The sequence below is a fragment of the Brachypodium distachyon genome, chromosome 2 (assembly GCF_000005505.3).
Source record: "Brachypodium distachyon strain Bd21 chromosome 2, Brachypodium_distachyon_v3.0, whole genome shotgun sequence".
In the NCBI taxonomy this organism is placed as follows: Eukaryota; Viridiplantae; Streptophyta; class Magnoliopsida; order Poales; family Poaceae; genus Brachypodium; species Brachypodium distachyon.
In genome coordinates this window covers 40,847,724-40,872,866 of record NC_016132.3, presented here as the reverse complement: position 1 = coordinate 40,872,866, position 25,143 = coordinate 40,847,724, and the positions used below count along the sequence as shown (strand labels likewise).

At 43.5% G+C, this 25,143-nt stretch overlaps 3 protein-coding genes across 7 annotated transcripts; 2 read left to right on the top strand and 1 right to left on the bottom strand.

The window, feature by feature from the left end:
- The first annotated feature begins 3,722 nt into the window (after nucleotides 1–3,722).
- Nucleotides 3,723–8,487, top strand: LOC100826546 (DEAD-box ATP-dependent RNA helicase 15). 2 transcript variants are annotated; one of them, XM_003569139.4, is made up of 12 exons: nucleotides 3,723–3,883; nucleotides 3,973–4,099; nucleotides 4,201–4,301; nucleotides 5,320–5,492; nucleotides 5,580–5,811; nucleotides 5,930–6,048; nucleotides 6,634–6,690; nucleotides 6,795–6,979; nucleotides 7,608–7,752; nucleotides 7,821–7,904; nucleotides 7,981–8,044; nucleotides 8,170–8,487. In XM_003569139.4, exons 2-12 carry the CDS (start codon nucleotides 3,984–3,986, stop codon nucleotides 8,178–8,180), a joined length of 1,287 nt encoding a protein of 428 aa, XP_003569187.1. In that variant the 5' UTR covers nucleotides 3,723–3,883; nucleotides 3,973–3,983; the 3' UTR covers nucleotides 8,181–8,487. The 2 variants fall into 2 exon arrangements, with proteins under 2 accessions (XP_003569187.1, XP_010231903.1); XM_010233601.3 differs by having other exon boundaries at nucleotides 3,785–3,883; nucleotides 5,198–5,492.
- A 5,953-nt stretch (nucleotides 8,488–14,440) lies between these two features.
- On the top strand, nucleotides 14,441–15,703 carry LOC100822632 (probable glutathione S-transferase GSTU6). Its single transcript, XM_014898934.2, has 2 exons — nucleotides 14,441–14,984; nucleotides 15,125–15,703. The coding sequence occupies exons 1-2, from the start codon at nucleotides 14,649–14,651 to the stop codon at nucleotides 15,509–15,511; spliced, it is 723 nt and encodes a 240-aa protein (XP_014754420.1). The 5' UTR covers nucleotides 14,441–14,648; the 3' UTR covers nucleotides 15,512–15,703.
- Nucleotides 15,704–17,918: 2,215 nt separating this feature from the next.
- LOC100824690 (DEAD-box ATP-dependent RNA helicase 15) lies at nucleotides 17,919–24,477 on the bottom strand. 4 transcript variants are annotated; one of them, XM_010233600.3, is made up of 12 exons: nucleotides 24,263–24,477; nucleotides 24,047–24,173; nucleotides 23,850–23,950; nucleotides 22,629–22,923; nucleotides 22,310–22,541; nucleotides 22,071–22,189; nucleotides 21,381–21,437; nucleotides 21,099–21,283; nucleotides 18,715–18,859; nucleotides 18,558–18,641; nucleotides 18,404–18,467; nucleotides 17,919–18,284 (listed from the first exon to the last, which is right to left on the bottom strand). In XM_010233600.3, exons 4-12 carry the CDS (start codon nucleotides 22,764–22,766, stop codon nucleotides 18,274–18,276), a joined length of 1,035 nt encoding a protein of 344 aa, XP_010231902.1. In that variant the 5' UTR covers nucleotides 22,767–22,923; nucleotides 23,850–23,950; nucleotides 24,047–24,173; nucleotides 24,263–24,477; the 3' UTR covers nucleotides 17,919–18,273. The 4 variants fall into 4 exon arrangements, with proteins under 4 accessions (XP_010231902.1, XP_024314392.1, XP_010231899.1 ...); XM_024458624.1 differs by having other exon boundaries at nucleotides 22,629–22,801; XM_010233597.3 differs by having other exon boundaries at nucleotides 22,629–22,801; nucleotides 24,047–24,170.
- Nucleotides 24,478–25,143: the final 666 nt, after the last annotated feature.

Here is a 25,143-nt window from a genome sequence, read left to right as displayed (position 1 = left end):
TTTTTTTCATAGCAATGAGGCAAAACAGCATCTCCACTCCTGCCCTCCATTCAGCGTCCCGCGCGGTCGACTTTTAGGACGTTTGGGGGGCACAGGCGCAAAAAAATATTTGGGGATCCGTCGGCACCCAACCGCCGCCCCAATATCAAATCCCCAAAAAATAAAAACTTGGCAAAATTTGATTATACTCGGCGAAAATTAACAGAACATAGCAAAATTTAACTAAACTCGGCCAAATTTAACTAAACACCGGGGAATTTATTACATAATGCAAAAATAAAAAAACACTAGCCCTAGTTGTCGTTCAGGTAGGCGTCAAAGTCGTCTTCCTCGTCGTGGCTATCGAGGAAGATGACGCCCGGCTCCTTCTTCATCGCTGCCGCCTTCTTCTCGACCGCCTCCTTCTTGGCATTGCACTCGCTCCAGGCGAGGATCTCAGCCTCCGTCATGGTGAGGCCTGGCTGGCACGCTCCGTCGTGCGCAAGCCCGGGAACTCCTCCGAGTCGTCGATGCGGCAAAACTCGAGCGTCTGGCGCTCGTATTCCGGCTCCGGCGCCCACTCCGGCTACGTCTTTGGCCAGACAAGGCGGAGGTGGCCATGCGGCGGCGACGCGGCCCTGCGCCCACGGGAGAGAGAGAGTTTGGGGGGCGAGGATGGGGCGAGAGGAATGGCGAGCACCACCGGGGAAGGCGCTGCTTTTATGGCTGAGGAATGCGGACTGGCGAGGCGATGTGAACACGGCGGTATTGCGTTGGGAATGCGCGGGGACGCGATCGCGTGGTAACGGCGGGCATTTACCCGGCAAACCGCCATTACTCGCCTCGGTAGCCGAGGAGAAGCTGGTGGGGGCGATTAATGGTCGCGGACAGGCCGGGCTCACCACAAACGCATGACGCCGGCGCCCCCGCTCGCTTCCTCGTGGGTTGGGCTCGGCCTGGGCGCGCCGGTGCAAATTTTCATTTGGGGAGGCTGGTTAAGTCCGTTTCTTGGCGCCGTCGCCCCCAAAACTGGTTTGGGGGCCCTTTAGGGCAGCCGAGTGGAGATGTTCTTAGGATGTCAAGTGTCACCATATGACAATCCTATGTTTTTCACTTTTCTTCAAACCGAATGTGTTCTCAGTCCTCACTGTACGCCTTGCCACGGACGCCCTCCCCCTCGGAAAATAATCCTAACTTTGCAAATTACGACACACAGGAAATTCATTATATCGTTATAATGGTTATGTTTTTTCACTCCTTACACTTTGAAATTACTTTGAACGCTAATCTAGCCATATATCATATGATGCACATGGTCTCTCAAGAGACCGGACTTTTTATGATTATATTCGCTCGTCCTCGCACGCTGCTTAGACCATGACTATGCAAATGTCAGCAGGATGACTATGATGATCTTAAATAGATGTGACTTGTTTTGAATTAACCGTAGGTTTTCTTAATTTACTGAAACATTAGTCATCATGACATAAAACTAATGAATCGATTTAATTAACTAGGTCTCTATAATTGATAGTTAATTAAAAGTGTTGTGCACATACTGATGAACAATACATAGGACTTTCCTAAAAAAAACAATATATAGGACATTGGATTTTAGCTAGTTGGATGTTTCGAATCGGTCATAATCCGTGTTATTAATAGTGGTATAAAGTATAGAAGTATAGATATTGATAGACTATTAGGCTTTGTGTCGTGGCATGCCGCAATCCTCGTGTTTCACTTTTAACACCTTGATTTTGCTTGAGTCGTTCATAATTTTGCACGGCCGTCTTGCAAGCTAACGGTCTGTGTTTGAGAGGGTTGGACATTTGTAGCTTGTTTCTTTTAGTTCTGTAGTTGTGGTTTACGGCCATAGATATGGTCGATATGGTGTCTTTGAAATCATGGTATTTATATCTCACTGATCGTAAGAACTTTGTTCGTTGCATGAACGGCCATAGATCCTGATCGCTGAGATGTCTTTGAAATCATGGGGTTTATATCCCTGCTAAGAACTTTGTTCGCTACATAGGTGAGCAGACCCACGAAAATTTGTTCTATGTGGGACCTGGTTCAATTTTACTTGTAGTTATCAAAGCGGGGCGGTGGCCTGGAGCAACCTCGGGAACAAAGCAGGGCGGAGGGTTGGAGCAATCTCGGAAAGAGACAAGACCTATTTGCCATGTGGATTTTTTTTCATTAAGGCCCTGCTTGATAGCTTTGCATTTTTTTCTCACTTGTAAATAGTTTGAGGGTGTATTTTGCAATGCACAAAAATACTAGTGAAACATAACACACTTGTAATTGGTGTTTTGGGAAGAAAATAAGATGATAACAAGGCACTCATTGTGATATGCAACACATGCGTTCCTTCCCAATGCATCAAAAGAGTAAAATGCACTCATGGCCACTGAAACTTGTTTTTGATTCTTAATTTAGTCACTGTATTTTGAAAATGGGAAAGTTATGGTCCGTGAACTTGACGAAATATCCCACATCGGTCACCTGTACCGTATTTGGTACGTATAGGTCCATATTATGTGCCAGCCCAGCTCAATTTTTTTGCATTTTGCGCCCTGAAAAATGGCAAAAAAGCACTCAGGTCCTCATGAATTATTTTTCAAGGGGCAAAATGCAAAAATCCAAGTTGTGCATGCGCAGGATACGGACTCATAGTACAAAATACGGTACCGGTGACCGTATATGGGATATTTCGTCAAGATCGTGAACCGTAACATTCAATTTCCAAACTATAGTGACTAAATTGAGAACCGCAACCAAGTTCAGTGACTGTGAGTGCATTTTACTCGCATCAAAACTATAAAACAAGGCATCTTAGAGCTATAATAAATTCTGAGCAATTCATGAAATCTTCTCACATTGCAGCATTTCATTCATGAACGCATCCAATTTTACGAGCTTCTCACCTCACGTTACTACCCAATGAGGAGGGTGTTGCCTCCGACGCTCTCGTCTTGTCGAAGCTCATGCATGAGGCGATCATGCAGAACTCCAGAACACTTTGATGACCATAACTCCGGCATATATATAGCTCGATGAGCCCCACCATAAATCGATATCAAAGGCCTCCCATGCCCCAAGCGAAGCACTATGTTGCATCCAGCTCTAGCGAACGACCATGAGACGTAGGAGGACATGCGTCTTCAAACTCTGGTTGGAGTCTACTGTTGTTGTTAGATCGTAGAAACAAGAAGGATTGTGGCCAAACCGACGAGCTCCTGCGTCGCATGATCCTCGGAGGAGTCGGGTAGTGTCGTGTCAGCTCAACCCCGGCACCATCGGTGTGATGTCTGAGAAGAATTGGGAACTCTGGACAAAAACGATCATCCAAGTTCTATACTTAGGTCAAAACCATAATTTATCTTGACCCCTAACTTACACTTGCAAGGATTATTCAATTTACATGATTTTGAAATAACAATAATAAGAAAGTAGAGGATTGTAATGTCCTGCATATTTTATTGCTTACGAAATTCACATGTGGTTGAACCTAATGGTAAGAATTTCTGGAAATTAAATTAAACTCAGTCTTAAGAATTTAACATCTGTGTTCATGAATCTGACCACGTGGCAAACGTGGGAAGCAATAAAAAGTGCAATCACACACATAAGAATTCTGGGGAAAATACAGACATCCGGGCCTCCGTTGGGTGTACGGTGGATGTTTTGTCATCGTATCCGGCCCAAATACCCAGCCCTCTCAAGAACCCTAGGTCTCGAATCCAAGACCCCCGCTCCCCCCTATTTACTCCCGCCGCCGGTGTTTGACCCCTCTCTTTGCAGACCTAAACTCTGCCATCTGCGCTCTCTCTCTCTCTCTCTTTGCAGCCGCCTCCGCACGAAATCCTCCGGGTCTTCCCTCCTCCGGCTCTCAGATCTTCAGGTGAGTGATTTGTGGTTGCTCTCGCTATGCTTATCTTGGTTGGGTTCGTGTCTGCTGGTACTCAATAGGCGCGCTTGCCATGTTGCCAGTCGCAGGCACGATGGGAGAGGCCAAGGACAACGAGGTGTATGAGGAGGATCTCGTCGACTACGAGGAGGAGGTCGAGAACGCCGTCGACGGCACTGCCGCCAACGCCTCCGTCGAAGTCGTCAAGAAGTGCGTGCTTTAGACGCTTCTATCTAGCTGCTACTTTTCTTGCTAGGGTTCGTGGTTGATGGATCTTGTCTGACCTGGTACGGTTTGTGGTGTTTGGACAGGGGGTACGTGGGGATTCACAGCTCGGGATTCAGAGACTTCTTGCTCAAGCCAGAGCTGCTCCGCGCCATCCAGGACTGCGGGTTTGAGCATCCTTCCGAAGGCAAGCACTTGTTCTTGTTTGGTATTCAAATTGTCGTGGATTCTTGAATTGCTGTTAGTTGGTTTCTGGACAGGTATAGACATATTGTTTTCTAGCTGGAATGATAATTACACTGGAGATATTAGTTCAGTTGTATTACTGTGGTTTGGGAGCTAAGATACATATACTGGTTAGCATAATTTCAAGAATGGTTACTGAGTGTCAGTTAAACCTGCAGTTCTTTTTAAGAGAGCGCAAAGAGAGTACATTAACAACCCCTATACTTGTTTCATACTCCCTCCAATTCGAAAATATAAGGCTTATTTGCTTCCTTTGACCAAGAATTATTTCATGAACATGTGAATTATGTGATATATAAATCATAATCATAAGTACTTTTGGTTGCGAATAAAAGGATATCAACTTTATATCACATAAATTATATGCTAATGGGCCAATTGGTGATCAAAGCCTTGGTCTAAAGAAACGAAATGTGCCTATTATTTTCAACTGGAAGGAATATCATATTTTTGATCTGACATTGTGAATAAAAAAGGCTTAATTACATTGGTATGACCAGTTGAATTGGTAACGTTTTGACCCACAAGGCTAAAGACAAAACAAACAAGAATGACTTGTATCATTTGTTTACCTTTGCGTATTCTGTTTGCTGAGGTGCTCATATGCCATATATTTGAATGCATGTCCTAGGCATACACTCAGTTGTTATGTTGGATTTTCAGTTTATGGGTAGATTTCCTACCAGAAACAGCAAATCACTTAACTTGCCATTTACATGGAAGTTCTGCCCATGACCGATCTGTTTAATACAGAATAGAATTAAGTGAACCTGAACACCATCTTTGGACCTGTTATATGTTAGCACATTGTAAGATTCGTTTTTTGCTGATGTACAGGTATAATTTCTTCTGCCATTTTCTGTTGGGGAAGAGGATATGGTAAACTTTCCATTAATGGTCCAGAAGGTTAAACTTTTCTCACTGGGGTGCTGCTCCAATTTTCTTTGGTTCCACACCAGTCCAACATGAGTGCATCCCTCAAGCCATTCTTGGAATGGATGTTATCTGTCAAGCAAAATCTGGGATGGGCAAGACTGCTGTGTTTGTCCTCTCAACTCTCCAACAGATTGACCCCGTTGCCGGTCAAGTAGCTGCACTTGTGTTATGCCATACAAGGGAGTTGGCATACCAGGTTCGTAGACAATTTTCTCATTTGTATTCTGTCAGTTCCAGATATGTCTGCTGGTGCTAATAATCTTTTTTGCTTAATGTATTTTAGATTTGCAATGAATTTGAAAGGTTTAGTAAGTACCTGTCAGAAACAAGAGTTGCTGTCTTCTATGGTGGTGTTCACATAAAAAAACACAAGGATTTATTGAAGAATGAATGCCCTCATATTGTGGTCGGCACACCTGGAAGGATTCTAGCTCTAGCTAGAGACAAGGACCTTTCCTTGAAGAATGTGAGGCATTTCATTCTTGATGAATGTGACAAGATGCTTGATTCACTTGGTAGGCTGCTGTTTCCTAGCCGTTTTTGTATGTTTATAGTCGTTAATTTTAGGCCCGGTTTCTTTGATTTTAGATTTAGTCCATGGCTCCCATGTTAACCTGTTATTATGTTTTTCAGACATGCGTAGAGATGTCCAGGAAATCTTCAAAATGACACCTCATGATAAGCAAGTGATGATGTTTTCAGCAACACTCAGCAAGGAAATTCGCCCGATCTGCAAAAAATTCATGCAAGATGTAATGTCATGCGGCCTATCTCATTTCAGTAATGCTTCTTCCTATTTAGTCCTCATGGTGATTATGCACCTACATAGACAGTAGAAGTGGGAGGTGGCAGCTTTGTTCTTGGTAGGAGTTGCTGGTTGCTTGCTGATCATATTTATCATTTCCAGTGGATTGAGATTTTGGTCTACCTGTGTCAGCATAGTCTTGTCAATTGGTATCCCTGCACTTCCCAATGGGCTGCGATGAGTTGAAGTCTTCTTTTCTCAATGTGAATTGTGAACCATCTGTTGAAAATGTCGGAATTGGGGTTGGTAGGGTACAGATGTCATAGATTTTTTAAGGCCAGTAGGGGTTTTCTCCAGTTGTCTGCAGTATGCACACTTTGGATTCCGCTGGATCAGAGTAAAGTGCTTCTGGTTCTCCTACCCTTGTCATGGTCAGTGTCGACAAAGCAGATTTTTCTTGACCGGAACTCTTATAGCATTGCAAAACTGGTTGGCAAACTGCAGTGCCGTGCATAACTGAAGCTCCTGGAGGAGGCTGAAAGTTTTGACATGAGAATTCTAACATCTTTGTCTGTCATTTGTCATTTTACAGCCCATGGAAATTTATGTTGATGATGAGGCTAAACTTACCCTTCATGGTCTAGTTCAGGTAAGATGAACTATCCATATTATCCATTAGCCACTTGAATGATTTTGTATTCGTCTTTTTTCAAACTCATTCAACTGGCTCTATATTTTTTTTCTTGATTCCAGCACTATATAAAACTAAGTGAGGCAGAGAAGAATCGGAAATTAAACGATCTTTTGGATGCACTCGACTTCAACCAAATTGTGATATTTGTCAAAAGTGTTGGTAGAGCTTCAGAACTTAACAGGCTGCTCTGTGAATGCAATTTTCCTGCGATCTGCATTCATTCTGGAATGACACAGGAGGAGAGGTTTGTACTCTTAAATTCTTACTTGCTGACCCTTGTCCTTGTTACCCCATTATGTTCTGATTATCTCTTGAGGCTTTTGTATATGCATGCTTTTAGATGAGTTGAGATTTTACATCGCAGCAATAGTTCACATATATTTTGTATAATTACACTAGTGGCACTGAATGTGTTCAGTGATAAATCATAATCCTTGTGATTGATTGGGATGTGGTTAATCATGGATCAGGTTCAATTCTTATCTTATCTTATCTACTATGCAGTGTTAGGTTGTAGTGTTGATGATTTCCAAATTATCTATAAAATTTATGGCACCCATTTTCCTGTACAAGCACCATATACAAGGTGATCGCCGCAATACTCGATCCTTCACACTCAGCATTGACAGTTGCGGTGATATTTCCAGAGTTCTGTAATTATTGGTAGTAGTTTATTGTCGTTGGAGTTAATGATAATGAGCTTTTGTTGTCATGAAGTTTAATGATCATGAGTCACTCAACTAGTCAATCATTTGACTAGGTACCGTAGTCCCTGGCAACTCGACTTGACTTTATTATACATTTGAAATTTGCTGTATTTGTCAATTTGCTTTATTGTTCATATCTTTTATCTAACATTGGGGCTTACATAGGTTGACCCGGTACAAGAACTTCAAGGAAGGACACAAGAGGATTCTTGTGGCTACAGATTTAGTTGGCCGGGGTATTGATATCGAACGTGTCAACATTGTCATAAACTATGACATGCCTGATTCTGCTGATACATACTTGCACAGGGTAATTGTAACTTCGCCCTACTTGTGGTTGGGTGTTTTTACCTCTCGCTAACACTTTCACCTCCACAGGTTGGAAGGGCTGGACGTTTTGGTACCAAGGGGCTTGCAATAACCTTTGTTTCTTCAGCCTCAGACTCTGATGTTCTCAATCAGGTTTGTAAAACTATTTAAATTAGTTACTACATCTAGTATGGTGAGTGCATCCTAACTGTAGAATATGTATGTAAAGGTTCAAGAAAGGTTCGAGGTTGACATAAAGGAGCTGCCTGAGCAGATTGACACGTCGACATATAGTAAGCATATTTGTTACCTTTGTCATCCTAGATCAGGTGGTAGATTGGCATATTTGATACCAACATAATGTTGTTTCTGCTGTGTTCTTGAGAACTAATTTGGTATTTTGAATTGTAATTGCCAGTGCCGTCTTGAAGATTCAGGTGGGCAGCTCTATATTGCATTTGAACGGGAATCTGGACGGTTCGCTTCTCAGATACAAGCACCTTGATTTGGTTACTATGTAACTTTTGTGTAATAGATGCTCGGCCTGTACTTATTCAGCGGTTTAGTTTACAGTATTATTGTGTAACACCAATACTTGTGGGATCTTATTAGCATGTTCGTAGCTTGATTGTCGTTGACTACCGTTGGATTTTGGAGGGCTTAGCTTGGCATTTGTTTTGTACTAACATTTGATCGAATTTCTGTTGGTTGTCATGAGGCATGTAGCACTCTATGATCTCGAATTGCATGGCTTAGGCACTAACTTGACAAATGAGCAAATAACATAAAGTTAATGGGCTTCAGTAAACAACCTAAAGTTAATGGGCTTGGCTATTTTTTTACCACAATTAATGGTCTTAGCTTTTTTTTAGGGCAATTAATGGTCTTAGCTAGTTGTATGCAGATTGCACTCTTATGGTTGGATCCAGAACAGGATCATAGGAATCAAAAACTGCTAATTCGTATAGAATCAAAAACTGCTAATTCGTATAGAGCCATCGAGCCAGCCCAACCAGAATCTAGAGCTGTGTGCATTATATGCACCGCAAGCAATCGACCCGGATCATTCAATACGACAGTATGAACATGGTACCAAGGCAAACCCATGGAAATACCCCTTTAGCAAAGAAAAATATGCACGTCGCTTTATTTTATCGCACTGTAAATGATATCGAATACACCAACAATAGGCGTAACCGCGTAGGTACCTTGTACTTCAAAAGTTCCCAAAATGTGTTATGGTACTAATCTTTTCTAATATTTACTAACGAAGTTGTTTGTTTGTATGTCGTATGAGTTTCTCTTGATAGTGACTTGGTCTTCACCCGCATCGAATAATTTTTTCGTGTGGATTCAACCGAGCGAACGTTTCAGTTCTGCATTCTTTGCTGCTTCATCCAATGCTCACTCCCCCTTTTGATAGCGTCTGTCCAGAATAAATTAGCATGTGATCAATGAGGATTAACCATGTTTTTAATTAAGACTAATGACGGTTGATTAGCAACCGATGCCTCTTTCCTTTCCGCATGTTTTTCTCCGTTTCTCCCGCACGGGCGCCCGTGCCCCAACTTGAGAAGCATGTGCATGTTGAGGCATATTTTGTATATACTCCAATTATTGAAACAACACACAGATTTCATTGGCAATCATTTCATTCTCAACACATTATCACGCACGTAGAGTCTAAACACCATAGCAAGAACAACAGAGAAGAAGAAAATTTTCTGCGTGAGTCAATCTAAAATGGTCGAAGAATTTTGCTTTGTGGACAGTGCATACTTAGGGAAACAAAATATTTCCAAACCCTCACTAGAACCCAAGGAAATATTTTGACAATCGTTGGACGCGATACATTATATGAGTACACAAGTAACAATCGAGGACGCTTTGTTGTATCCCGATTCTACTCGTATTTTATCCATCGAAATGAGATTCATATAGAAACCCACGATGACAACGATGAGGAATTTCTTCTTTTTACAAAAAGTAACGGATAAGACAAACAAATTATTGAAACAATTCCTTCTACATACAACAAACCTAAGCTCATGTTGCGTATAAAACAATTTTTTAGAATGTAAACACTCTAGACTTGGCATTATCGCCTTGGTCATCCTGGTATCGGGACGAGACAAAAAATTATTAACAATCCTGTTGGTCATAATTCAGTAAGGCAAAATTCTCACAATCTACGGAATTTGTGTGCACATCATGTGCACAAGGCAAGCTTATTTTAAGGTCTTCACATTTTAAAATAAAAGTGGAACTACTCTAATTTTTTGAACAAATTCAATGAGATTTTTGTGGTCCTATCCAACCATTGTCTGGACCATTTAGGTATTTCATGGTTTTAATTGATGCATCTACGAGATGGTTCAATGTGTGTCTTTTTTCCGCACGTAAACATGCATTCGCAAAAATAATGAGCCAAGTAATTAAATTAAAAGCTCATTATCCAGAACATCGAATTAAAACAATTCGAATGGACAATGCAGGTGAATTATCCTCACACGCCTTCAACGATTATTGTATGGCCTTAGGAATCGAAGTTCATCACTCACTCCCATACGGCCACACACACAAAATGGTTTGGCTGAATCTTTAATTAAGAGAATTAAGTTTATTGCAAGACCTTTATTACATAATTGTAATTTACCACTTGTTGGGGTCATGCGGTTATACACGCCGCTGACTCAATTCAATTGTGATCAACTGCATGCCATAACTCCTCTCCACTTCAACTAGTACGTGGAAATCTGCCAAGTATTTCCCATCTGCGAAAATTCGGTTGTGCTACATACGTACCGATCTCACCACCACAACGTTCATCAATGGGACCTAATAGAAAACTGGGGATCTATGTGCGGTACAAATCACCGTTAATTATCAAGTACATGTGGGGTACAAATCACCGTCTATTCACTATCCGGTATGCTGATTGTATTTTCAATGAGGGCCATTTCCCGCCATTAGGGGAAGAATTCAGGTACCAAAAACAAGAATGGCTGGAAATCAATCGGAATGTCCAAGCCATTTTCGCCTCAGATCCACATACTCAAGAAAATGAACAACAAGTTCAGAAAATCATAATTTTGCAATATATTGCAAACAATATACGAGACGCATTTGTTGATTACAATGCAAAGAACGTGCCCAAAAGAGTAAAGGTACCTACAAAAACTACTCAACCTCCTGCACCTACTATTCAAAGGAAGAGGGGGAGAAGCAGGACAACTAAAAAGGAACGCTTCTAGAAGGCAACAAAAGGACCAATCGAAGGAACCGCGACAAATAAAACAGAAGAATAAACCTTCTCAACCTCCTTCTACAACAACAAATGTGAGTCAACATAATATTGGCTGAGATCAGTTGGGTAATACACACGTAGTGGATAAACAACATTCACAACCTAGCTCAATACTGCACTCAATTACTGATGTTGGGACATCAAAAAACCCAGACTTAACCGCAACGGGAAATCGTGAACAGTCACTAAAGGTAAACAAAATTTTCACAAATTACTTAGATACTGGAGAATCATACAATAAAAAGACTATGTTTGTCGACAGTCATTTCTCTACTTGCAAACAACCTTCAAAATGATCATGATCCAAAGACCATAGCTGAGTCTGAAAAACGCTCCGACCAGCCTAAATGGAAGGATGCAATTCAAGCTAAAATAGTCTCGCTCAACAAAAGGAAGGTATTCACAGAAGCAATACCTACAAGCGCAATAGGCATTATAGGGGCAGTGCTAGTCACCAGGAACGGCGCTTTCCCTTACGGTCAGGCGTAAGAGTTCTATCTTTAAGAGATAGCATAGCATCAACATAGCTTAATATGAAGAGAGCAGAAGCAGTCACAGAGGCATCACCTTTGCTGAAGATAATATCATTCCTTAAGTGCCAGGACCTCCACCATAGAAACATCAGCTTTGCTCTACAATCTTCCTTCACTTTGCTCAAGGACAGTAGAACCCAGTCTAGCCCGGATCGTTGAAGCTCCCTCTCATGTGGCAGAGCCCACTTCTCACGCACAGCTTCGCGTAGCACCCGTGCTTTGGTGCAATTTAGGATTGCATGGAAACCGCCTTGATGCTCGGTGGCGCAGATCGAGCAAAGAGGAGAGATTGTCTTAAAACGGTGGTGTCTATTAACTTGAACTGCCAGAGAATTGGTCGCCAGCCGCCACATAAAAACCATCACTTTCGGCCGAACTGCTGCAGATCAGATCAAGTTCCACAAGGATTGTTGCCCAGTCGGATTCAGACTACTTCCAGTTTCAGTGAGATTGAACTTGAGATTCAAACCAAGTCAGTAAGCGCCGTGCACAGAAAATAACGTCATCACAAAGCGCATGCGGGATTCTTAGCTTAATGATTTCATCAGCATCAAACGGATGGAACACCTGACGAATTAAGGGCTCATTCCACTCCATGTCATCCTTTAGAATACGTTCAGAGACTCTCCTGACTCTGGCCATCATGTTGCTTCGTGAAACCTGAAGATTTCCTGGGGTATCCAATTGTCCCTCCAAATCTGAATCTTGGAGCTATCTCCAATACGCCAAATCATGCCTTGTTCCAGAAGTTCCAAGCCATGCATGATGCCTTGCCAGCAAGGTGAAGGATTCCTGACAAAGGCTGTGTCCCAGAGATCCCCTAACGGAAAATATTTGCCCTTCAGAACCCTAGCACAAAGCGATTCAGGAACGGTTAGGAGGCGCCAAGCTTGCCGGGCTAGCAACGCCTGGTTAAATATCTGAAGATCTCGAAAACCAATGCCTCCATGACTTTTGGGTTTAATCATTCGTTCCCAACTCATCCAATGAACCTTCTTCTTGTTTGTTTCATCTCCCCACCAAAAGTTACGGATCATGTGTGATAAGGCTTCGCATTACGTTGCTGAGGACTTGAATATACTGATAGCATAAGTGAGCATGGCCTATAAAACAGATTTCACAAGCACTTCTTTCCCACCACTCGAAAGATATTTCCCAGACCAATCGTTACAACATTTGAGGATCTTGCCCTTGATCGATTAGAACTTGCCATCCTTCATTCTTCCTTTCGGAATTGAAAGTCACAAGTATTTCTCTTGAAAGCCAGGGTTCTGAATCCCAAGAGTGTTCATCACAACATTAGTGTTATGGAGGCTCCATTTCTTCTCCATCAAAATTTTGCATTTCTCTGGGCTCAACAACTATCCAATGGTCGCTTCATAAGTAACAAGAGTCTGTTTGATCCTTTGAGCTTGAACCGCATTTGCCTGTCATCCGCAAATAGCAAGTGGGAAAGGCCTGGGCTTTGGCAACAAATCTTCAGGCCTTGGATGTTGCGCGCTTAAATCTCATGCTGTAGTAGAAGAGATAAACCATCAAAGACTAAGAGAAATGAGTACGGGGACAACGGGTCTCCTTGCTTGTCTAAGGCCACGACTAGGGGCGAAACTCTGCAGACGCTTTCCATTAAAATGAACTCTATATTTCACAGTAGTGATGCAACTCATGACCTAGTTACTCCATCTCCTCTCATCAAAACTAAGTTTCAGCATTGCTTGTTCCAAGTAGTTCCAATCGGCCCTATCATATGCTTTTACCAAATCAAGTTTATACGCACAAAATTTGCCTTTGTCATCGTTGCTTTTCTGAATACAGTTGATGCACTCGAAAGCGCTGAGGGATCCCCTGACTTAAAGTCAGTGACTTTACAGCCACTGACATGTGGACCCGGCCCCACCTGTCAGTGACTGTAAAGTCACTGACTTTAAGTTAGGGGATCCATGTCCCTCGAAAGCAATAAGTGCATTAGCCGAAATCATTCGCCCGAGGATAAAATCACTTTGTGTCGGGGAGATGATATCCTGAAGAAGTGGTCTCAACCGATTGATCATACACTTGGAGACAATCTTATAAACCATGTTGCACAAGCACAAGTCAATAGGACTAAAGTCCTTAATATTCGTCGGGTCCTTCTTCTTCGGAATTAAAACAATTGTCATCTCGTTCACCCATTCAGGCATGGCTCCTGTTCTGAAGAATTCCCTAACTGCATTGCAAATATCAAGTTTTACCGTCGACCATTGGTGCTAGAAATAGCGGGCCGGCATGCCGTTTGGTCCAGGAGCCTTCCATGGGCCGATCTGAAATAAGGCCGTGCTAATTTCTTCGTCCGAGAAATCCTTACACAGATCGTTGCTGATTTGATAAGTAGTCAGACGCGTAAACTTGTCCGTAACAGCCGGAGGTATAATAGAATTATCTCGTGTCTGACGCGTAAACTTGTCCGATCAGAAAAAAGGCCGTCGAGATGTCTTCTATCATCTGTCAGGGAGCCATCAGATCGATGGAGCGTTGCAATGTTGTTCTTCTTCTTTCGCCAAGTGACCTTGCGGTGGAAAAACGCAGTATTACGATCACCCATGAAATTAATTAACATCAATACATCATTGTATTTGTCTTGCAAAATACTTGTGTGCCATATAATTAACATCGTAGTCAAAGTTTTAGAAGGCAATGAAGTCCTTAGCGGTCTGCAGGAACATTAATTCATCGGCTCCCGCCGGCCGCCGCCGCTTAGCCGCCGTCCAGTCACTACTGGAGGAGGGTACGTACCGCCTATTAAAACCGTTCACATCGGCTGCTGCCCTCTTCTTAGCCGCCGTCCATGCCGCCGGTGGAGGAGGATACTGGATACGTACCGTCTAGTAAATTTGGTACACACGAAACCGGAACATTGATTTGGAGCCACAATCACAGGCATCGTCTTATCTATATAGATCACGTTTTTGCAAATTGCAAACGCACAAGCTGCTAGGCCAGCTAGTAGGTCTGCTAGTTCTATCTCAGCGCGCAGGACAAATTAAGACCAAAGCCACGCCGAGAGGAACAAGCGATCCAATGGCAGCCGGAGGCGACAACGAGGAGCTGAAGCTGCTGGGATTCTGGGCGAGCCCGTTCGTGCACCGGGCGCAGGTCGCGCTGCAACTCAAGGGGCTCACCAGCTGCGAGTACGTGGAGGAGGACCTCAGGGAGAAGAGCGACCTCCTCCTGGCTTCCAACCCCGTTCACAGGAAGGTCCCCGTGCTCCTCCACGCCGGCAAGCCCGTCTTCGAGTCCATGCTCATCGTGCAGTACCTCGACGAGGCCTTCCCCGCCGCCGGTGCCTCCTTCCTCCCTGCTGACCCCCACGCCCGCGCCGCCGCCCGCTTCTGGGCCGCCTACGCCGACGACCACGTATGTGTCGGGCCATATACTCCCTATATTAATTGGTGCAGATTTAGTACAAAATATGAAACAAAGGAAGTATCACTCACACACGACAGCTTAATTAATTAACTGTAGCAACTAATAATATAGCGTGCATATATATGCAGTTCTTTTCCACATGGATCAAGGCGTTCGTGGGGACGACGGAGGAGGAGAAGGCAGCGGCGAACGAAGGTGCGGCCGTGGCGCTGCAGAAGATGGAGGACGCGTTGGAGGAGTGCTCCAAAGGCAAGGCTTTCTTCGGGGGTGACAACCCCGGGTATGTGGACATCGCGTTGGGGGGATTCGTCGCGTGGATCCGGGGGTACCATCAGGTGGCTGGCGTCAACCTCCTGGACGACGCCCGGACCCCGTTGCTAGCGGCGTGGGCAGAGCGCTTCGCCGCCCTCGACGCTGCCAAGGCGGCTGTCCCGGACGTCGACCGGATCGCCGATTTCGCCAGGCACGATCTCCTGCCGCTGCTCCAGCATTTGCATGGCAAAGCTGACAAGTGAGATGTACTGTACTTTGGGCAGTCGGGTTCTGCCCGTTGCAGGAAATGCCTCGAATTTGCTTTGGGTGTGTCTAAATGGGAAAAAAAATGGTGTCTCGGTTGACTGATTTTTAAGGAAAAGGTTTAAATCTCGGTTGACCTATGAAAACTGTTGGATTAATATATCTATACGTCATTTTACTTTTCTCTTTTTATCATTCGTTCAAAAGTTTAAAGCACAGTCATATCAATTGTCGAGGAATCAACTTATGTCTAACCAAAAATAAAACGTTGTGATATAGCAAAACCGAAAGAACCTTAGATATCAGTGACGTCCAATTCATACCAAAAAAAAATCAATTGCACAGCATTTCTTTTTGCGGGTATGCACAACAATTTTTTTGATGACCATCTTATAAGAAAACCTAAAAGACACACTATTGCAAGGTGTCAACTTTGTACCTAGACTATTTTTTGTTGCAAAATTCGTTCCTCAACTTGCATATCGAACCAGTGTCATCCTCATGCCGTTTAGATTGGTCAAACCCGAGTTTGATTTGACAAGGGGCTGTTTCGATTGGTCAAATCAGGATTTAAATTGCGCATCAGTCAAAAAAGATGTGTGCAACTCACTCGAGAAAGTCAATTGCACATCAGGAAAGCTACAACTCATTAAAAAAATTAAATTGCACAATAAGAAAAATGATGTTTAATTAACCCAAAAAACTCAACACACATTCATACGAGACATGAACAACTGTTAAAAAAACATAACTGCAAATGAGAGTGGTCTTGTGGAACTGATCTCAAAACTGAAATCACTTATTCATAACTTTCTCGGAGGCAACTTATATTTAGAAAACCCTTTGTTTTTTAGTAAATTGCGCAGAACCACCACATTTGTGACAATTGTATCAGAAACCACCGTTTTTGCTAATTTTATCGCAAAACCACCGGCATTCAGACAAGTTTTGACACATAGCAATGATTTGGTTGTTTAGCGTGTATAAACTCGTTTCTGACCAGAGGGGCCCGCCTGTCGGGTTGGCCGGGGGAGCTGGCGTTAGTTTCTTCGTGAGCCAGGGCTGCAGAACATGTACAGGATCTTGACGCCGGGGAAGGCGGCGCGGGAGCTTCTCCCGCTCGGTAAATACTCCCACCACACCTCTGCACGCTCAGCGAGCTTTGCGTGAAGCGGCCGCGCGAGCCGGCCTAGTTGATGATTAAGCTCTGCTCTGCTCGCCGCAAATGCCTGACTCGTCGTTGTGGAGGTGGAAGACGAGGTGGATTCGGGTTCAGCTCTACATCCATAGTGGAGAAGAATCGGAGAAGAAGAAGACGAAGCAGGTCTCTGTGAGTCTGATCATAGGAAGGAAGGATCCAAGACGTGTAAATATTAGGGCGTCTTCAATAGGAAGTTTGTTACTAATCTTTATCTCTCTCTTCTTTTTTTATTTTATTTTATTCTCTTTCATAATGGATCATATGTAATTCTCTTTTCAATCTTAGTACCCGTGCACAAGGTGTTATTTATGCAAGTAACTAGCACTATTTTTTTTAATCTATTTTTCTTGACGTAGAATTAGTATTTGCTTAGTACTTGTTGTTGGAGATGCCCTTTACAATACTACACTGAATTGGTTTTGGGATACTCAGTAATTTTCTAGACCTGTTGTAATTATCTAGTCTTGTTTTGACTATTTGCTGCCGTTTTGCCGATCACTACTATTTCCGTGGCCAAAGCAGCGTCTTAATTGCGAGAAGGATGCAGCTTAGTGTGCTATCCTTCTCTATGTGACCTTATTGTGGTTAAGCTCTGCCTCGTAGCGGAGAACGTGTACGTCGGCCATCTTGTGCTGAGCCGCAGGCGGTGGCGTGGGATGAGCGGCGGAGGCGCAAGGATGAGCACCGACTACTCAGCTCTGCTAGGAGGCCCAATCTCAGAAACAAGTTTATACGTGCCAAACAGCCCGAATGCCAGTGGTGTTCTGATAAAGTTAGCAAAAACGGTGATGTGGTTCTGATACAACTGTCTAAAATGCAGTGATTTTGCGTAATTTACTATTGCTTTTTAGCTGGCCATTCAATTAATTCTTCCAATCAAACACACTCAAAAGAACGCAAACCTCACGACAAACATCAGTGGGCTGTTGCTCAGGTAACAATAGTAAACTTGTTGATATGCATTCATCGATTTGTTAGCCCCGAATCCTACTCCAGTAATAATAGTAAATTGGCTTATATGCAGTCGTTAGCCCCGAACCCTAAGGACCCCCCCGTCGCTCCATACCCCGGGCGGCGCAAGAGCACAATAGACTAGAAGAGGCAGGCACACGGCACCACGCACTTGCTCTTGTCAAGTAAAGGCACGATGCGCAACTTTCCTGGGGATATCACTGGGTGAAAACCCAAGCTCCAAGCTCGCTGGCTGCATTTTAACACTTTTCCTTGCCTAATATGAATCATACATGTACTTAAAAAGAAGCTAGCTGTAGCAATCTAGCATCCTAATAAGATCCTTACTAGCATGATGAACAAAAGCATTCCCGACAGATTCCTGACCACAAAGAACTCAGCCACTGTAAACAAAACATTCAGCATTCCAGATACAGTGAACTTAAGTGCTGATACAGACAGAGCATCTCTTACATAGAAGTGTGCTAATCCAATAGAAATGTCAAGGTGCTCTATCCGAAAAGCACACACTTCGATTTTCCAGCTCAAACACATGTAGAGAAGCCCACTTGGATCCGTTTCTTTTCAAGGGTTTGCACACTCGGATCTTCAAGACGGCACTAGCAATGGTAGTTCATATCACAAAATCAGTTCTCAAAACAAATCAAGAAACAACACTACGTGGGTAGCAAAATGTGCCAATTTGCCACCATATGTAGGATAAGAGAGATATACTTACTATAGGTTGAAGTGTCGATCTGCTCAGGCAGTTCCTTTATGTCAACCTCGAACCTTTCTTGCACCTTTAAAAATATGAGATACGTGAACATCCAATTAGGCTGTGCTCGTCATACTAGATAAGTCACAAAACTAAATAAATCAGTTATACAAACCTGGTTGAGAACATCTGAGTCTGAGGCAGAAGAAACAAATGTTATAGCGAGACCCTTGGTACCGAAACGCCCAGCTCTCCCAACCTATGGAGGTGAATGTGTTAAAAGAGGTAAGGACACCCAACCCATAAGCAGCAGTAGAGAAAAGTTACATTACCCTGTGCAAGTATGTATCAGCAGAATCAGGCATGTCATAGTTTATGACAATGTTGACACGCTCGATATCAATCCCCCTGCCAACTAAATCTGTAGCCACAAGAATTCTCTTGTGTCCTTCCTTGAAGTTCTTATACCGGGTCAACCTATGCAAGCCCCACTATTAGATATTTGGTAGGAAGAATGACTGGCAATTGAAAAATAAAGGAAATTGCAAACGCGTATAGTACTGAAGTACTCCCAATAGGTACCATTTGACCCTCCTTGGTTCAACGAAATGAACTAAAATTTCAAAATGACACAACTTTTTGAAAATCTAGTTCATTTGTTTGAACTAAGGAGGGTCAAAGGGTACCCTGAGGGTCACCATGTTGCACCTCTATAGTACTCCCAATATTTACAGGTTGTAAAATAAGAGTTGCTGGGGGTACCAACAGACTAAAGAGAATAACTAGCCTCGTACAAGTCGAATTGGGCTGCTGTGGCACCTTAGCCAAATGTTAGCCGTGACTAGTTGAGCGACTCATAATCACGGAAATTCATGGCAACAAAAAGCTCATCGTCATCAATCCCACTAACAATCAACTACTACCAATAGTTACATTACTTTGGAAACATCACCAGACCGTCAATGCTGAGGATCGAGAAGGATAAGAGTATTGAAATGATCTGGGCATGTTCTTGTCTAAACCAGATTTTTAGTATGATGTGCTTGTGGAAGACATGGTACTAAATTTTATTCTACACCTAATTCTCGATACTAGAAAGACAACAATGTATCAATTAAATGGACCTGACCAACAGAGTGGAGCTAGGCCGAGTTTCTGGACAAAGAAGACGACAACAAGGTTCCCCCTTTGAGGCCAGGCGAATAACCAATCATTTTCAGGGGACATAGAATCATAAGAGATGATTTCTCAAGGGGTATTTTGCAAACAATTGCTTTATGTGGTGATGGTCCACCGGCCACACATGCAGGTCAGAGCTGGTGTGGAGCAGGAGGATCTCCAGTGAACCACTTAGGCCCCCTTCTTTTGAGCTTCAGCTTGTCCAGAAGTCGGCTTCAGCTTAATTTCTCCTGGAAGTTGCTGTGGGAGGAAGCCTTGAGAAGCTGTTTCATCCCATTCTTTTCAGCTTCTAAAAATGAAGCTTATTATGATATTTGATACACATCAAAAGTTCAGAAATGACCACACCGTATAGTGTATACACATGCAATGCAATCTTCAGAACTTCGTTAAACACAGACGGAGTAAAGATGACGAGCAACCAAACATAAATCAAAGAAAAATCAAATTGGAAAGGGGAGAATCTTCAGATTTTTTTCTCAATGAAGCAAATCCAAAGGGGGCGACAGGGTAGACAAGCCAGCGGCCACTGTCGGAAAGGGAGGCGGCGACAGAGCTTGCTAGCCTCACCTTCTCCACTCTAGCAAACTTGCAGGTGGGAGGCGGCTTCGACGGATCCGGGGTGGGCTGCTCCGCCGAGAGACGGCGATGGCGGATCCGAGTCGATTTGCTTCGACGGAGGGACGAGGTGGTCAGGGTCGGGTTCGGGGCTGCAGAGATGGGGAAGAGGGCTCCGGCCAGATGGGGAAGGGAGGGGCGGCGACGCCCGGATGGATGTAGGGGCGGCGATGGCCGGATGGATGCAGGGGCGGCGTCAGATCCATGGGAGACGGGGAGGGCGGCGCTCCGGTTCAGGGGAGGATGGGGCGGGACGGAAGGAAGGGAGGGGGATGCTGGTGGCCGCAGAAGGATGGAAAGGAGGTGGCGGCGGCCACCGGAGAGATAGGGGAGGAGGGGCGGCAGCGCTGGGGCCTGGGAGCGAGCGGAAGAGAAAGGGAGGGAGGGGATCGGGGCTGAGGACGGGACTCGGGGGCGAGAGGGTGTCTGATCTGGGAAAAAACGGTTCATAGAAAACTTGGCGGTGGCATTTTCGCCGTAAAAACGGTTCGCCGTGAGGGCAAGTCCGAAAATGCTGTGGAGAAGCCCGAGAAACTGGTCCGGACACATGATTTGGGCTGGGCTTCTTCCAGCAGCTCCTGAGAAATTTTCCATTCTTTTGGGCTTCAGCTGCCTGGAACCTAGAAGCTGTCCTAGAAGCCCAAAAGAAGGGGGCCTTAATGTACTTCTAGGACTCAAATTCTGCATTTCATAGTACTAGGGCTAACTTAGCATCCCATGAATACTTTAGGACTTCCAGTGCATTTCACTCTATCTCAAATCTAGAATCATCAAAAGGACAGATCGCTGTTTTGTGAATAAAAAGGCCATTCTTACATAATATAAAAGCCTGGAAGATAAGCCCACAATAATCAGAACATGATATAATAATAATAACAAGAGCAAGGGCCAGGCCAAGACGGAATTAGAAATCACAAACCTCTCCTCCTGTGTCATTCCAGAATGAATGCAGATCGCAGGAAAATTGCATTCACAGAGCAGCCTGTTAAGTTCTGAAGCTCTACCAACACTTTTCACAAATATCACAATTTGGTTGAAGTCGAGCGCATCCAAGAGATCGTTCAATTTCCGGTTCTTCTCTGCCTCACTTAGTTTTATGTAGTGCTGGAACCAGGATAAAAGTGTCAACACCATGAATTAAAGAGGTTGACACAAGATGAATACAGAAACTTACAAACGGCAAATGGATGGTTCATGTTACCTGAACTAGACCATGCAGGGTCAGTTTAGCCTCGTCATCGACATAAATTTCCATGGGCTGTAAGGTGATAAATGGTAGACAAAGATATTAGAATATGGGCAGCTCCAAAAAATGGCATATCAATTCTTCTCTTGTCAGAAATTTCAGCATCCTCCAGGAGCTTCAGTTATGCAAAATCGAAATTGCAATTGCCAAAAAACCTGTCGAACAAGTTTTGCAACAGTGCTTGCTACAGGAGTTTCAGACAAGAGAAAGCATATTTGTGTGCACTGACATTGCTGAGGGCAGTAAAAAGATAAGCAGTTTACTCTGATGCAGACGAATCCAAAAGTGTGCAGTTGGTGACAGCTGGAGAAAAACCTAACTGGCCTTAAAAAACTTATGACATCAGTGGTCTACCAACCCAATTCCCATGTTCTCAATAAGTGGTCCACGCTTCACATTTATAGAACAGAAGACTTCACTTCACCACAGCCCATTGGAATGCGATACTGATCGACGAAGACTAGGCAAGACATGAGTGGCCAAAGATCCAATCCTCCGAAATGATGAATCTTATAAGAAAGCAACCGGCACTAGCGACAAAAAAAACTGGTACCACACCTATCTATGTACGTGCAAAACCACCAGAAGGAATAAGGGAAAATAGAAAGAGGGACTGCTGAAAATAGATAGGCCACATGACATTACATCTTGCATGAATTTCTTGCAAACAGGGCGGATCTCCTTGCTTAATGTTGCTGAAAACATCATCACTTGCTTGTCATGGGGCGTCATTTTGAAGATCTCCTGGACGTCTCTACGCATGTCTGAAGAATATAATAGCAGGTTAATATGAGAGGTATCAACTGGACGGAGGGAGTACAACAGAAGGCGCAGATCAGAGGAACAGGGGCTAAATTGAACTGTTATATGAAACAGCAGCCTACCAAGTGAATCAAGCATCTTGTCACATTCATCAAGAATGAAGTGCCTCACATTCTTCAGGGAAAGGTCCTTGTCTCTAGCTAGAGCTAGAATCCTTCCAGGTGTGCCGACCACAATATGAGGGCATTCATTCTTCAACAAATCCTTGTGATTTTTTATGTTAACACCACCATAGAAGACCGCAACTTTTGTTTCCGACAGGTACTTGCTAAACCTCTCGAATTCATGGCAAATCTACAATACATTAAGTAAAAAAGACAATTTGCATCAGCAGCCATATCTGACACTGACAGAACACAAATGAGGAAACTGTATACAAACCTGGTACGCCAACTCTCTTGTATGGCATAACACAAGTGCCGCTACTTGACCAGCAACAGGATCAATTTGCTGGAGAGTTGAGAGGACAAAGACAGCCGTCTTGCCCATCCCAGATTTTGCTTGACAGATGACGTCCATTCCGAGAATGGCTTGAGGGATGCACTCATGTTGGACTGATGTGGAACCAAAGAAAATTGGAGCAGCACCCCAGTGAGAAATTTTTAATCTTCTGGACCATTAATGGGAAGTTTACCATATCGTCTCCCCCAACAGAAAATGCCAGAAGAAATTATACCTGCACATCAGCACATAAAAAAATTACAATTTGCTAACATAATTTGTTCAAAGATGGATTTCCGAATAATGAAATTCCACTTTTTCTCAATCTTCAGACTATAGCACGTTTGGTTCATTCTAGGTCTCACTAAAAAGAAAATCCAATATAACTGAGTGCATATGTGCTTTGATGCCTAGGAATGCATTCAGATATATGGCTTATGGACACCCCAGCTAACAGAATAACAAAGTAACAACTCATGTGGAAACATAAACAAATGAAAACAGGAGATTCATGTCTTTCAATTGCTGTGGGACATAGCAAGTCCCGTTGGTCGAAACTACCGATTCAGCTGGCCATACCAATCAAGCCCTTCTTGGTCACCATACCAGTTCAAAATCTTATATGGCAAAGTTTCAGTGAGCAAATCCAAGATGTTAGGGTGACAAGTGTTCCATGGAATGATGAAATAAATAAGAGCAAAAAAAATGATATGAAACAAGCCTCTATCTCCCTCCCTCCCTTTAAGAGAAACTGCAGTTTTGACTAAACCTCAATAAACATTCGTGGAATTATCTTAACCTCTGAATCCGTATTAAAATAATTGGATTGATGTCTCCATTGTAGTTACCATTCGAGCTATTCAAACAATGTGTCTATATATGTTCAACAACCAAATAATTGTAATTTGCAATCCACGACATACTATTAATGTAAATACAATTCTTTGGACTTGAATTTACTCTGCTAAAGATTTGAACTGGTGGCAGTGGTCCGTCGGCCATCTTTTTTCTATTTCTTAAATGTGGAAATGTGAGCAAAATTCTCAAATACATGGCACGAAACAAGTAGACACATTAGGGTAATCTAATTCACATATCCATAGTAACGCTAACGTACAGGTATTTAGCTAGTATGGATAACAAACAAGAATGAGAGCTTGCCTTCGGAAGGATGCTCAAACCCGCAGTCCTGGATTGCCCTGAGGAGCTCTGGCTTGAGCAGGAAGTCTCTGAACCCCGAGCTGTGGATCCCCACGTACCCCCTGTCCAAACACCACAACCCGTACAGGTCAGTACAGATCCCTCAACCACGAACCTTAGCAAGAAACGTAACAGCTAGAAGCGTCGACAGCACGCACTTCTTGACAACGTCGACAGAGGGATTGGCTGCTGCGGCGTCGACGACGTTCTCCACCTCCTCCTCGTAGTCGACGAGGTCATCCTCATACACCTCGTTGTCCTTGGCCTCTCCCATCCTGTCTGCTACTGGCATCATGGCAAGCGCGCCTATTAAGCAACAGTAGACCCGCAAATCTGACCAAGTAAACATCGTAATAGCAACCACAAAAACTCACCTGAAGTCAAGATCTCAGAGAGGGAGGAGGAATGAACCGGATGATTTCGTGCTGAGGCGGCTGCAAAGAGAGAAATTAGGAGCGGATGGCAGAGTTTAGGGCTGCAAAGAGAGGGATTGAAGTCGGGCGGCGGGAGTAGGGAGGGAGGCTTGGATTCGAGACCTAGGGTTCTTGAGAGATATTTGGGACGGATACGAGGCCAAGCCGAGGGGGGCGGGGATTTGTAGTTGCGGTGAGTCTGGGTAACGAGCCGAGCGGCCGAGCCGGCTCAACTCCTCTCTCCCTCTCTTTTTGACAGCCCGAGCCGGCTCAACTCGATTTATAACTCTTAAAATAACTAGCTTGATTATGTTAATAATTAAAAAAGCTTGATTATGTTAATAAGTTGAAAATCAAATTTTGTCCGACTCGTGTAACTTATGAGCTAGCTCATTAAATTCATTAAACACTTGAAATAACTAGCCATTTTAGAGCTGCTTTCATGTTATTTTTCTCTACCATGTAATCCTGAAATAACAAGTAGAGGAAAATAACGTGTCATGCGTTTGCCTGCCAAGAGCAGTGCTGGATGTACGACAATATTTGTACTTTATGCTGATCCTGTTTTGCACATTTCATCATCGTTGATTCATCACGTCGTCTTACGCAAATCGTAAAAGTTTTGTCGTACACGAGGTGGTTCCGTACCTGCCAATTACAGGTGGTGAAAGATCGGTATGGTCGGCTAGAGGAGGATGAATAGGCGACTAACAAATTTTATTTTATTTTATTTTTTGAAAGATACAAACACTTAATCCTAAGGTTTATTAGATTTTCTAAAGGTAATGCACCCCTAATATGAAGTGCAATAGCCGAAGCACTAGCCGAAGCAAAGAATAGAC

Bases quoted from the DNA above. Each gene is read 5' to 3' on its own strand.
- LOC100824690 (XM_024458624.1), bottom strand. From the start codon at position 24,162: ATGGGAGAGGCCAAGGACAACGAGGTGTATGAGGATGACCTCGTCGAC. The intron at 22,542-22,628 runs GTTTGTATACAG...AATGTATTGTAG, and splicing joins CAAGAGAGTTGGCGTACCAG to ATTTGCCATGAATTCGAGAG. The intron at 18,642-18,714 runs GTAATGTAACTT...TCACCTCCATAG, and splicing joins CTGATACATACTTGCACAGG to GTTGGGAGAGCTGGGCGTTT.
- LOC100822632 (XM_014898934.2), top strand. From the start codon at position 14,649: ATGGCAGCCGGAGGCGACAACGAGGAGCTGAAGCTGCTGGGATTCTGG. The intron at 14,985-15,124 runs GTATGTGTCGGG...ATATATATGCAG, and splicing joins CCGCCTACGCCGACGACCAC to TTCTTTTCCACATGGATCAA.
- LOC100826546 (XM_003569139.4), top strand. From the start codon at position 3,984: ATGGGAGAGGCCAAGGACAACGAGGTGTATGAGGAGGATCTCGTCGAC. The intron at 4,100-4,200 runs GTGCGTGCTTTA...GTGTTTGGACAG, and splicing joins TCCGTCGAAGTCGTCAAGAA to GGGGTACGTGGGGATTCACA. The intron at 7,753-7,820 runs GTAATTGTAACT...TCACCTCCACAG, and splicing joins CTGATACATACTTGCACAGG to GTTGGAAGGGCTGGACGTTT.